A 13202-nucleotide genomic window follows, 5' to 3' on the forward strand; every position below is an offset into this window, starting at 1 on the left:
TTATTTTTCGGTACAGAAATGTTACTGAAGTTTTGCGCGAGTAAAGAAAACACATTAGCACGTTAGTGAATCATAACACATGATCATGAGATGTCTCCATAACCTCTGACACATGAAGTCACATGGAGAAACATACCTGAGGAATGCTCTGATAACTCAGTGACAGTTCAACACCAATTTATTGTCTGTCTAGTACAAAGATTACAAAAACAAACATAATTCATCACCTCGTGATAAAAACCATGAAAGGGTAGAAAAACCTGAGTGAGTGTCTATCGCACTAAACAACTCATGAAGAAATATATCAAATGGTATAAAAGAGCTACAGTCCGTTGCTACATACGCTCATCAATAACACAGAGACGGTCGGGACACAATCCCAGAATGCTCAACTGACATCACATGATCATTCAAAACGACACAGATATTTGAAGAAGAGTGTTTGATGATGTTCCAGTGAGGAGGTTAGCACCCGAAGTGAGATCAAAGCCCCACTGATTTAGTGCTTCAGTCCGTCACCCTGAGGGAGTCACATGACACGTGACTTCTGAGAGGACGATCCAACACACACAAACACACAGAACACACACAGAGATGAAGACAGAGGAGGACGAGGAGCAGACGGAGGCTCAGGCGCGTTCTCCGCGGATGCGGCGCGCCAGCTGGATGTCTTTGGGCATGATGGTCACACGCTTGGCATGGATGGCGCACAGGTTAGTGTCCTCAAACAGACCCACCAGATACGCCTCGCTGGCCTCCTGCAAACACACAGTCACATGACCTGACATCAGAGGAAGCAGATACTGCTGTAGTTTTTGTTTATATTTTGAGTTAGATTCTATTATATATATCTTTTCATTTTACATTTTAGTTAATTATATATCGTTTTTATTCATTTCCCCCCCCCCAATTTTAATTATTTCAGTACATCAAGATAAACTTAAAGAAAAATATATATTTAAAAAAATGTGTATAGTTTTTTATTTATTTTTATAACTTGAATTACATTTTATTTTTAATATATTTTCAATTAGATAATATTTAAATTTTATTTTTGTTCTAATTTTATGTTAAAGTTTTAGTAATTTATAAAAATGTGTCTATATAGTTAATTATTTTTTTGTCAGTTTTAGTTCTTTTTGTAAATCAAGTTAAACTAAATGAAAATGAGAAATACTTTTTTTGTCCTTAAAAAAAGTCTATATAGTTTTTATTCATTTTTATTTCAGTTTTACTTCTGTAAGTGCATTTCTGCTTCGGCATAAAATAAATTAAAAAGGTAACTTTTTATCTTACAATTTTTCAGTTTTAGTTATTTTAGTAAATCAAGTTAAACTAAATTTTTTTTTATTCATTTTCATATTTTGAATAAGACTATTTTTAATATTTTTTACATTTTATTTTTTAATATTAAGGGTGATCATTTCATTAATTTAATTATTTAATATTTTAGTTTATTTAATTTAGTACATCAAGTTAAACTAAATTAAAGTAGAGGTTTTTTTCTAAATGTCTATAGTTTTTATTCATTTTCATTTTTTGAATTTGACTATTTTCAATATTTATTTGGTTTTCATTTTAAGTATCTTTTAAATGTCTATATAGTTAATTAATTTCTCATTTTTATCAAGTTAAACTAAATAAATGTTTTTTTTTATTATTTTCATTATAAAATTACAATTATATATTATTTTCATTTTCATATATTTTAAATTAGATTTTAATATTTTTGTAATTTTATTTTTATTATTAAGGGTGATAATTTAATTATTAATACATTTAATTGTATAATAATTTAATATATTTTTTTTACAAACGTCTATATAGTCTTTATTAATTTTTCATTTTTATTCAGTTTTAGTTATTTAGTACATCAAGTTAAACTAAATGAAAATATAATTTTATTTAAATGTCTATTTATGAATTTTCATATTTTGAATTAGAATTTTTTTGATGTTTTTAAATGTGATTTTAAAATATTTTTATAAGTTTTACTTTAGTAATTTTTTTAAAATTTCTATATAGTTTATTTTTTTTTAAAATTTTATTCAATTTAAGTTATTTTAGTAGACCAAGTTAAACTAAATGAAAATTAGATTTTTTTCTTTAAAAAATATATACAGTATGTGTATACTTTATTCATTCATATTTTGATTAGATTTTACTTGCAATATTTCTTAATATATTTTTATTTAACTTTAGTGATTTTTCAAGAAATGAAAAGATTTTTTTTTAAAACATGTCTATATAGTTTTGTTCATTTTTTAGTTATTTTAGTACATCAAGTTAAACTAAAAATTAAAATAGAAATGTTTTTTTATGTCTATTTGGTTTTTATTCATTTTTATTTCAGCTATAGTTTTAGTAACATTAGTACATCAAGTGTAACTAAATAACCTGAAATGTTTTGTTATATTTCATGTCAGTTATTATGTTTATCACGCGTGTTTCTCTGTCAGTAGGTGGCGATGTGACGGACCTGCAGCGCTCCGATGGCGGCGCTCTGGAAGCGCAGGTCGGTCTTGAAGTCCTGTGCGATCTCTCGGACCAGACGCTGGAAGGGAAGCTTGCGGATCAGCAGCTCGGTGGACTTCTGGTAGCGGCGGATCTCACGCAGAGCCACGGTCCCGGGCCTGCAGGACACAGACAGAGCCGTTAGCGCTCGCCCCGCGAAACACGGAGCCGCGCATCACGTGACCTCCTCACCTGTAGCGATGGGGCTTCTTGACTCCTCCGGTGGACGGGGCGCTCTTACGGGCCGCTTTAGTCGCCAGCTGCTTACGAGGAGCTTTTCCTCCAGTCGACTTACGGGCGGTTTGCTTAGTACGGGCCATCCTGACACACGATCACCTGAAACTCAGAAATAGTACACACTTCACAAACAAACAAACTAACGTTATGAATCTTTTGTGTCGAATCACTGTTCAGATCGCGTGTCAAACTGCTGAAATCACGTGACCACTGATTCAACACAAAAGATTCATAACGCTCCAAAGCTTCCTGAAGCAGTGTTTTGAAATCGGTCATCACTATATAAGTCGTTATTTTGTTTTTTTGACGCACCAAAAATATTCTGGTGACTTTATAATATTAATATTGAACCACTGTACTCACATGAACTGATTTAAATGTTTTTAGTACATTAATGGATCTTGAGAGAGGAAATGTCATTGCTGGCTATGCAGGCCCATTGGATTTCATCAAAAATATCTTGTGTTCTGAAGATGAACGAAGATCTTACGACTGTTGAACGACATGAGGGAGAGTAATTAATTACATCATTTTCATTTTTGGGTGAACTAACCCTTTAATATATGTCTTGTATTGCCAAACAGAATATATAAAGGCTTTTCGTTCTGTTCTCAACTAGTTTTTTGTAAATCATTAACAGAACTGCAGTAAAATGTTTCGGTCTGACCCTCCATTACCTCAATGATTCATGTCGAGTTTCACCATGGTTTCAGTGTGACACCCATCAATCAACACTCTCCGCCTATAAACGCGAGCTACAGACTGGTGGGGCGTTGCTTCAGCCGCTCCGCACCAATCAGCGCTGAGTGTAAGTTAAGCCCCGCCCCGCGGACATAATGGCTGCTTGAAATTTCAGTTTAGAGATAAAATATCAGTTTATAGCGCGAAGCACAAATGACGCGATTTCCAGCGAATTACCGCCACACGGATCGCGTTTGGCGGCGCGCAGCGGTAACACACACTGTCAGCAAGTATTTCTGAAAACCCCCGCGAGCAGAAGTGTGAGAATGAGTTTAATTCATCGAAGGAAAGCGATAGTGATGAGACTGAGCGCGCGACGCGTTTCTCTCCTCTCAGAAACAGATCGAGACTCTTTAAAGCGATTTATCCTCGCGAAACTCACACAGTTCACACACGTGACTGTTCACTCCTGTTACCGTTAAACGGGCCCGTGTGAAGTGTGTACCGGGCGAGGACTCACCTGTCGGGGTTTCTCGAAGTTTATTCCGCTGGCGAGGGATTCTGCTGCTTGAACAGAGTTTGAGGTGAAATGGCTGATGGTGTCCCATCATACACCGCGGCTCGCGCGCCTCATTACACTAATCACACACTGACGCTCTTTCTGTCTTATAATAGTGTAAAAGCACAGTTTTAAGAGCAGAAACAGTGTTTACCACACTGAACACACTCTTGTATCTTTTTGGTCAGTGTACCTCTGTAAAAGCAGTAAAATTATTGCTGAGAATGAGATTTAAATGCAACAGCATAGTAATATTTTCAGTAAAAATGACCTTAAAGCGATAAAAGTTGAAATTATGACACTAAATCGAAATTAAGACACTAAAAAGTCGAAATGATGACAAAACTACTATCTTAAAAAGTCAATGGAAAAAAAGTCAAAATTACTAGTCAAAAAAAAAAAAAATGAAATTCGGTTAACGCATTAAAAATTCTTATTATAATTTACAAAAGTCTTATAATTTACATATATTGAAATATAAATTGAAATTATGACATTAAAAAGTTTGAAATGACAAAAAAAAGTCAAAATTATGAAAAAAAGTCAAAATTATGACATTAAAGTCCGCGTGAACCAGAAGTTGCAAACGACTTTTCTCCAGTGTTGTGACATAATTCCAAGTGAAACGGAATATTGAATAGAGGGCAGAGTTTTACTTCAGCGCTCCTCCTCTCCATCTCTCGCTCATTGCAGACTAACGGTCGGAGGGGAGTGGTTTAAGCGATATCAACCCAAGCCGTCAAACTGACGTCATAAGGGAAGGGGCACCGTCGCAGAGGGGAGGTGCATTTTCAGATTTTGATTAAATATTACGAAGCCAAACTATTTTTTTGTGTGAAAAAAAACTAAATTCTGACTGAAAACATTGATGACAAAAAGTCAAAATTATGACATCAAGTCGAAATAATGACAAAATTCGGAATTATGAATTAAAAAGTCAAAATTATGACAAAAAAACTAAATTCTGACTTCAAATGTCAATGACAAAAAGTCAAAATTATGACATCGTCGAAATAATGACAAAATTCAGAATTATGAATTAAAAAGTCAAAATTATGACACAAACTAAATTCTGACTGAAAATGTTGATGACAAAAAGCCAAAATTATGAAGCTTATATATTAAATTATGAAGCTTATATAAGTTATTTTGTTTTTTTGGCGCACCAAAAATATTCTCGTGGCTTTATAATATTAATATTGAGCCACTGTACTCACATGAACTGATTTAAATATGTTTTTAGTACATTAATGGATCTTGAGAGAGGAAATGTGATTGCTGGCTATGTAGGCCTCACCGAGCCATCGGATTTCATCAAAAATATCTTAATTTGTGTTCTGAAGATGAACAAAGGTCTTACGGGTGTGGAACGATATGAGGGTGAGTAATTAATGACAGAATTTTCATTTTTGGGTGAACTAACCCTTTAAACTCAGATTCATGCATTAAAAAGTCAATTATGACAAATTGAAATTATGACATTAAAAAGTTTGAAATGATGACAAAAAACTATTCTGACTTTAAAAGTCAATGACAAAAAATCAAAATAATGACATACAATTTGGAATTATGAATTAAAAAGTCAGTTATGACAAGTTGAAATTTACATTTTAAAAAGTCAAAATTATTACAAAAAATAAATTCTGACTTAAAAAGTCAATGACAAAAAGTCAAAATTATAACACACTAAGTCAAAATGACATCAAATTTGGATTCATGCATTAAAAAGTCAATTATGACAAAGTGAAATTATGACATTAAAAAGTTTGAAACGATGATAAAAAACAATTCTGACTTAATTTTGACTTTTTGTCATTGAATTTTTAAGACATCAAGTCGAAAGAATGACAAAATTTGGAATTATGAATTAAAAAGTCAGTTATGACAAGTTGAAATTTACATAAAAAAAAACTAAATTCTGACTTAAAGCGAATGACAAAAAGTAAAAATTATGACACACTAAGTTGAAATGTCACATTTTTGAATGATATAAATTAAGTCAATTATATAAGTCAATTATGACAAGCTGAAATTAAGACATAAAAAGTCACATTTATCTTGATTAATTAAATGTTAATTTTGACTTTTTATCATATAAATTTGACTTTTTATTTGACTTTTTGTCATAGTTTATTTCTTTCTAAAGACACCTAATATAAAGTGGGACCAAAGTTTTAATATTAATAATGAGTTATCAAGTGGTTCTTACTTGTTTTTTTGCACAACCTTGAAGTTTTATATATGTTATATAAGTTTTTTATATATTATATATTTTATATACAGCGAATCCACACTGTAATATTTTCCTTTTTGTGGAAATGAAATGTCACATTGCTTGGTCTGGACTTATGTGTTCAAATTTGCACAGCTAAGAATAATAACTCTACAAAAGATCCATGCTTTGATAAAAGTTTATGTACAAAAGAATCCACATTAGAGATATCAGATCTTCAGTACACATGAGGCACCAGTTTGTACGGCACTCGGCGGCAATATTCTCGCCAGGCGTCGCCGTGCTTCTTCAGACACGAATCTTCGATCTCAATGGCTCGATGCCTCAATAAGTGAAAGCACTGCAGTGGCGGCAAGTACGGCAGAACGCTGGTGAACCCTGAATGGAAGACAAACAGCAGTTGAGATAAAACATGCAAAAACTGAATGTTTCTGTCAAGAACACGTGTGCAGGTACCCGTACCGCAGGGAAGACACCAGGCAAACATCATCAGAATGTCTCCTAGGTAGTTAGGGTGTCTAACCCATCCGAACCATCCAGAAACCAGAAGGCGTCTCCCTGTTGGGCTTCGGATTGTTTGCAGACCTTTGAAAGAGGTCGAGATCATCAACCACCACTACAGCATTGATTGGACCAACACATTTACTTTTATGCATGCCAGAGTTTGAGTGAATCTCAATCTTATGCTTTCTTGGCGTACATTTATGAAGTAGTGTTTACTTGGAACAAAAATGGTCCTAAAACTCTTAAAGTAGAAGACAATCACTGGATATAAATATCACACAGATTCGCAAAAATGACTAAAAATGCTGTATTCTGCTGCAAGGCCAGTAGATGGCGATGTCACTTTGTAAATAAACACTAATATGCATACGCATGATGTCACCGTTTTCACAAATTCACGTTTTTGTAGCTTACAAAAACGATATTGTATTCAAAGACTTATCAGGCCCCCAAAACGCCATTGTCATGTAAACGAACGGCCAAAACGCATAAAACGTTTTCTGTTTTTGGTTGAAAATGGTGTTGTGAAAATGACCCCTCAGTTTGGAGTTAATCAGAGTCACTTCAGATGAAGACACTTCATTAGAACTTGATTAGGTAATTCTGAACACAGCCATAACAATAAAGGGGGTGCAGACTTATGCAATTAGGTTATTTCAAGTATTTTTTTCTCTGAAATGTGTCAATTTGGTTTTCATTGGCATTGCATAGGTCAGCATTTTTCCATAAAGACATGCAAGAGTTCTGATTTCAGTTTTTAGGTCACAAAAACCAGAGAGCAAGTAGGGGTGCGTTTCCCAAAGCGAACTATGGTTGGTTCGTTACCAATAGATATCACTGGGACTTACGACCATAGTTGGCTAACGATGCTTTCGTTAATGCAACCCAGGATGAGAATATGAAGAGTTTACACGTACAAGCGGAATTATGAATAAAAAAGTCAGTTATGACAAGTTGAAATTTACATTATAACGAACTCAATTCTGTCTTAAAGTGAATGAAAAAAAGTAAAAGTTATGACACACTAAGTTGAAATGTCATATATTTTATAATTATATAAATTAAAAAGTCAATTATGACAAGTTAAAATTAAGACATAAAAAGTCACAAAAAATGACAGAATGTCATAATTTTGACTTATTGTATAAATTTGACTTTTTAATCTTATACTTATTTGTCAAAATGTAGAAAAGTAAAGACACCTAATATAAAGTGGGACCAAAGTTTTAATATAAATAATGAGTTATCAGGTGGTTCTTACTTGTTTTTGCAACTATCAAGGGGGGTGTAGACTTATGCAATTAGGTTGTTTCAAGTTCTTTTTCCTCTGAAATGTGTCACTTTGGTTTTCATTGGCATTGCATAGGTCGGCATTTTTGCATAAAGATGTGCAAAAGTTCTGATTTAATTTTTTACATCACAAAAACCAGAGAGCAAGCAGGGGTGCGTTTCCCAAACTGAACTATGGTTGGAAGTTCTTTCATTACCAATAGATTTCATTGGGACTTATGACCACAGTTGGCTAACGAGGATGAGAATATGAAAAGTTTACACGTACAAGCGTAGGCCGGGTCATTTGGATTTCTGCGGAAACCATCTTTCTGCTCGTTGGACAGGTAATAAATCAGGAAGCCAGTACCTGTCAATACATTGCATTGAGTGTTTTAACAATCACTAGCATGTAATCACGCTTGTTTCTTTCCTAAATGTGAGGTCTGATGGCTGATGAATGAAGATCATTCTCACCGAAGAGCAGGCAGATGGGCACGGCTGACAGGAAATGGATGTGATTGGGCCTCTGAAGAAGGAAGTAAACAGGAAGACTGGAGAAGAAAGGGATCCAGATGAACTCGCCCAAAATCATAATGAAGCCAATTGGCTCATCTGTGAACTCTTTGGTCGTCAGCACAGATCCCTAATGAACCGCATCATAAACATGACACAACATCAGGCACCAGAAATTGGCAGATATTTGTTCTTGTTTTAAGTATAAACTTAATATCTTCAGTCATTTTGCTTCTCCAGTTAATGTATCTTGATTTAAGAATGTTTAGATATTTGTGCTGGAAAACAAGACAGAAATACAAGCTAAGAGAATCATATTTTTTGCAGTGTACAAACACATCACACATGACGGACAACAGACCCTTAAGCCAATGAGGAAACAGTATGGCCTGCTTACCTCATCGATGAGGAAGTCCAGTATGTAAATGAGATGAAAGACGATCACTAGCACCAGAGAGAGAGATAGCGAGTTCATCTCTATCGCGGTCAGGAGATAATTCAGATCCATCATGGCCTGCAGGACAAACACACAGATGTCAGTCACCTGTCATTTCATATCTTCAAACTCGTGTACACAAACTTACCCAGCCGATGAATCCGATCCTGACCATGACAAAGTGTTTGACGTCGATGATGCCCAGACGAGGATCCATCTTCTGACCCAGAACAAACCTCAGCAGAGGATCCGCTATAAAACACAAATGACCACTGAACACGCTTGTGAAATCAAGTACACTACTTTAGCATACTTTTATGACAGAAATATTTAATAATTTAATAATATTGTCAAAACGTTAACACAGAAACAACTTTGTGTAACATTTTAAATGTTAGTGTTTCAGAATGTAAAAGCAGCGTTCTGAAAAGAACATTCAAAAGTAACGTTCAGAGAACATTCAAAGTAACGTTCAGAGAACATTCAAAAGTAACATTTAGAGAACATTAAAAGTAACATTTAGAGAAAATTCAAAGTTACGTTCAGAGAACATTCAAAAGTAACATTTAGAGAACATTAAAAGTAATGTTCAGAAAACATTCAAAAGTAACGTCCAGAGAACATTCAAAGTAACATTTAGAATTAATTCAAATTAACGTTCAGAGAACATTTAAAAGTAACATTTAGAGAACTTTCAAAAGTAACTTTCAGAGAACATTCAAAGTAACATTTAGAGAAAATTAAAAGTAATGTTTAAAGAACATTCAAAGTAACGTTCAGAGAACATTCGAAGTAACGTTCAGAGAACATTCAAAAGTAACGTTCAGAGAACATTCAAAGTAACGTTTAGAGAACATTCAAAAGTAACGTTCAGAGAACATTCAAAGTAACGTTTAGAGAACATTCAAAGTAACATTTAGAGAAATTAAAAGTAACATTTAGAGAAAATTCAAAGTAACGTTTAGAGAAAATTCAAAGTAACGTTTAGAGAACATTCAAAGTAACTTAGAGAAATTAAAAGTAACATTTAGAGAAAATTCAAAGTAACGTTTAGAGAACATTCAAAAGTAACATTTAGAGAAATTAAAAGTAACATTTAGAGAAAATTCAAAGTAACGTTTAGAGAACATTCAAAAGTAACATTTAGAGAAAATTAAAAGTAACATTTAGAGAAAATTCAAAGTAACGTTTAGAGAACATTCAAAAGTAACATTTAGAGAAAATTAAAAGTAACATTTAGAGAAAATTCAAAGTTACGTTTAGAGAACATTCAAAAGTAACGTTCAGAGAACATTCAAAGTAACGTTTAGAGAACATTCAAAGTAACATTTAGAGAAATTAAAAGTAACATTTAGAGAAAATTCAAAGTAACGTTTAGAGAACATTCAAAAGTAACATTTAGAGAAAATTCAAAGTAACGTTTAGAGAAATTAAAAGTAACATTTAGAGAAAATTCAAAGTAACGTTTAGAGAACATTCAAAAGTAACATTTAGAGAAAATTAAAAGTAACATTTAGAGAAAATTCAAAGTTACGTTTAGAGAACATTCAAAAGTAACATTTAGAAAAATTAAAAGTAACATTTAGAGAAAATTCAAAGTAACGTTTAGAGAACATTCAAAAGTAACATTTAGAGAAAATTAAAAGTAACATTTAGAGAAAATTCAAAGTTACGTTTAGAGAACATTCAAAAGTAACATTTAGAAAAATTAAAAGTAACATTTAGAGAAAATTCAAAGTAACGTTTAGAGAACATTCAAAAGTAACATTTAGAGAAAATTAAAAGTAACATTTAGAGAAAATTCAAAGTTACGTTTAGAGAACATTCAAAAGTAACATTTAGAGAACATTACAAGTAACATTCAGAGGAAATTCAAGGTAACGTTCAGAGAACATTAAAAATTTCCATGATGTTTGCCGAAAATGGAATGTTCTCTTAACGTTCACACAACGTTTTTAAACCCTGGATGTTTTGAATGTTCAAGTAAAAAAAAAAAAAGTTTTCCTAATGTATTGGAAATGGTTTAATGGTTAAACGTTAAAACCTTCTTCGAATATATTTTTTAAGAGTCTATGTTTATGTAAAGAATATACTTTCATACACTTAATTGCATGTTGTTTAAATTTATATTAAATGCAATTAGTTGAACTCAAGAGTTTTTAACCCACTTAAATACATCTTTATAGGTAAGTTATAGGAAGTTTGCTGCACCTGTGTTGTCATAGTGCACCTGTGCAGAGGCGTGTGTGTGGATCGGACACAGGTACAACACCAGGCTGAGCAGCAGAGAGACGGCCATGCCAGCGCTGACCAGAGATAAGATCCTGTCCGTCACGGCGCCGGCCCGCAGGACGCCACAGAACCACAGCGCCGAGAACAGAGCCGCGCTCAGCAGGAACGCATACAGACCTGCAGAAGACGCAAAACCCTGAAAGATGCTCAACACATTCAATATATATATTACCCAAAGATTTATGTTCAGTCTCCTACCGTTGAGTTTGTATTTTAAATGCTTTCCATTACAGCCCATCTTGCCTTCACTCACCTGCATAAAGGAGGATAAATTAAAATAAATAACTGCTGGTTTCGCGGGAAAGCTCATTTCTGGTCTCACCTGTCCCACAGGTAGATGATAGAGCGCCGCCTGCAGGACAATGAACAGCAGCACCACGGACACAGACGTCCAGTCCCAGATGGATCCGACAGAGCTGAGCAAAACCCACGAGTCAGAGGAGGAGCGACAGCCATCTAGCAGCATTATGAGAGAGACACCCAACAAAACACACACCAGCGACAGAACTGACACACACAGAAATATGCAAATGAGGTATTATCAAATTAAATATGCACCAATTTGCATACATTTACAGAACAGAAATATAAAGATTTGTTACATCTATATGCTATAATATGAATATAAGATATAACTAGAGCACTTACACATGGGGTTCCATTTACTGTGGACCTGAACCACACCTTTGCCATCATCTTCATCCTTGAGCTTCCGTGTGTCTGATCCATTCCTGTGCAGCTGTAGGGCAGTCAGAGGGGTGTAAACATACAGCCAATCTGGAATAAACACTGGATTTCATTTCAGAAGCTCACCTGATGTTCTTGATTGGGAGACGTCATAGTCACAGTCTGTGCATACTCGTTCAAACCCATTGTGCCAACTCAAATGTTTAAATCAGCTGGGAACTTTAACACTACAGCACAACTCCACACTACTGTATTCACCAAAGACAGAGGTTTTTATGCTCCAGCTGTTACTACACATACTGACAGGTTGCAATATCTCTGAATGAAACGTGCAATAGCAGAGAACGTTCAACGGACGGGCCTTACTTCCCTCATTCTGAAAGAGATGTGATGAAAACCTACACTTCATGAAGCTGCCATTAAAATCCCCTGGAATGTTCTCTGAACTTTAACTTATGTTCTGGCAAAGTTCTCTCAAAGTTACAAAGAAACGTTCTTCCAGTAACATTAATAGAATGTTCGTTCAAAGTTATCTGGAATTGAATAATATTGTCAAAACCAGAGCCCTTAAATATGATTTTCAACGGCTCTGATCAAAACGTTAGCACAGAAACAAAAGGAAAAAGTAATGTTTTATTTCTGAAATATTTTATTTAGATGTTTGTGTAACATTTTTTAAATGTTACCACGTGTTTCAGAATGTAAAAGCAATGTTCTGAAAAGAACATTTAAAAGCAAAGTTCAGAGAACACTCAAAAGTAACATTCAGAGAAGATTTAAAAGTAATGTTCAGAGAACATTCAGAAGTAACGTTCAGAGAACATTCAAAAGTAACGTTCAGAGAACATTCAAAAGTAACGTTCAGAGAACATTCAAAAGTAACATTTAGAGAAGATTTAAAAGTAATGTTCAGAGAACATTCAGAAGTAACGTTCAGAGAACATTTAAAAGTAACATTTAGAGAAAATTAAAAGTAACGTTCAGAGAACATTCAAAAGTAACATTTAGAGAAAATTAAAAGTAATGTTTAGAGAAAATTTTAGTAACATTCAGAGAACATTTAAAAGTAACATTTAGATAAAATTAAAAGTAACGTTCAGAGAACATTCAAAAGTAACGTTTAGAGAACATTTAAAAGTAATGTTTAGAGAAAATTAAAAGTAACGTTTAGAGAAAATGTAAAGTAACATTCAGAGAACATTTAAAAGTAACGTTCAGAGAAAATTCAAAAGTAACGTTCAGAGAACATTTAAATTCAAAAGTAACATTCCCAT

General features: G+C 33.8%; 2 protein-coding genes across 3 annotated transcripts; both read right to left on the bottom strand.

The window, feature by feature from the left end:
• Nucleotides 1–150: 150 nt before the first annotated feature.
• Nucleotides 151–4080, bottom strand: LOC137004763 (histone H3.3A). 2 transcript variants are annotated; one of them, XM_067365376.1, is made up of 4 exons: nt 3115–3139; nt 2707–2850; nt 2480–2633; nt 151–758 (listed from the first exon to the last, which is right to left on the bottom strand). In XM_067365376.1, exons 2-4 carry the CDS (start codon nt 2832–2834, stop codon nt 630–632), a joined length of 411 nt encoding a protein of 136 aa, XP_067221477.1. In that variant the 5' UTR covers nt 2835–2850; nt 3115–3139; the 3' UTR covers nt 151–629. The 2 variants fall into 2 exon arrangements, with proteins under 2 accessions (XP_067221477.1, XP_067221476.1); XM_067365375.1 differs by lacking the exon at nt 3115–3139 and adding an exon at nt 3953–4080 and having other exon boundaries at nt 152–758.
• Nucleotides 4081–6386: 2306 nt separating this feature from the next.
• Nucleotides 6387–12212, bottom strand: si:ch1073-429i10.1 (delta(14)-sterol reductase TM7SF2). Its single transcript, XM_067365385.1, has 11 exons — nt 12055–12212; nt 11890–11980; nt 11564–11748; nt 11440–11494; nt 11161–11358; nt 9098–9201; nt 8911–9027; nt 8475–8643; nt 8287–8367; nt 6687–6809; nt 6387–6602 (listed from the first exon to the last, which is right to left on the bottom strand). The coding sequence occupies exons 1-11, from the start codon at nt 12112–12114 to the stop codon at nt 6442–6444; spliced, it is 1344 nt and encodes a 447-aa protein (XP_067221486.1). The 5' UTR covers nt 12115–12212; the 3' UTR covers nt 6387–6441.
• Nucleotides 12213–13202: the final 990 nt, after the last annotated feature.

The sequence above is a fragment of the Chanodichthys erythropterus genome, chromosome 17 (assembly GCF_024489055.1).
Source record: "Chanodichthys erythropterus isolate Z2021 chromosome 17, ASM2448905v1, whole genome shotgun sequence".
Classification (NCBI taxonomy): domain Eukaryota; kingdom Metazoa; phylum Chordata; class Actinopteri; order Cypriniformes; family Xenocyprididae; genus Chanodichthys; species Chanodichthys erythropterus.

Excerpts from the sequence above, each read along its gene's own strand:
- LOC137004763 (XM_067365376.1), bottom strand. The coding sequence starts at position 2,834 with ATGGCCCGTACTAAGCAAACCGCCCGTAAGTCGACTGGAGGAAAAGCT. Across the intron at positions 2,634-2,706 it reads AAGAAGCCCCATCGCTACAG|GCCCGGGACCGTGGCTCTGC; the intron begins GTGAGGAGGTCA and ends TGTGTCCTGCAG. Across the intron at positions 759-2,479 it reads CCGCCATCGGAGCGCTGCAG|GAGGCCAGCGAGGCGTATCT; the intron begins GTCCGTCACATC and ends GTGTGTTTGCAG.
- si:ch1073-429i10.1 (XM_067365385.1), bottom strand. The coding sequence starts at position 12,114 with ATGGGTTTGAACGAGTATGCACAGACTGTGACTATGACGTCTCCCAAT. Across the intron at positions 9,202-11,160 it reads GGTGCACTATGACAACACAG|CGGATCCTCTGCTGAGGTTT; the intron begins GTGCAGCAAACT and ends TGTGTTTTATAG. Across the intron at positions 8,644-8,910 it reads TGGACTTCCTCATCGATGAG|GGATCTGTGCTGACGACCAA; the intron begins GTAAGCAGGCCA and ends GCGGTTCATTAG.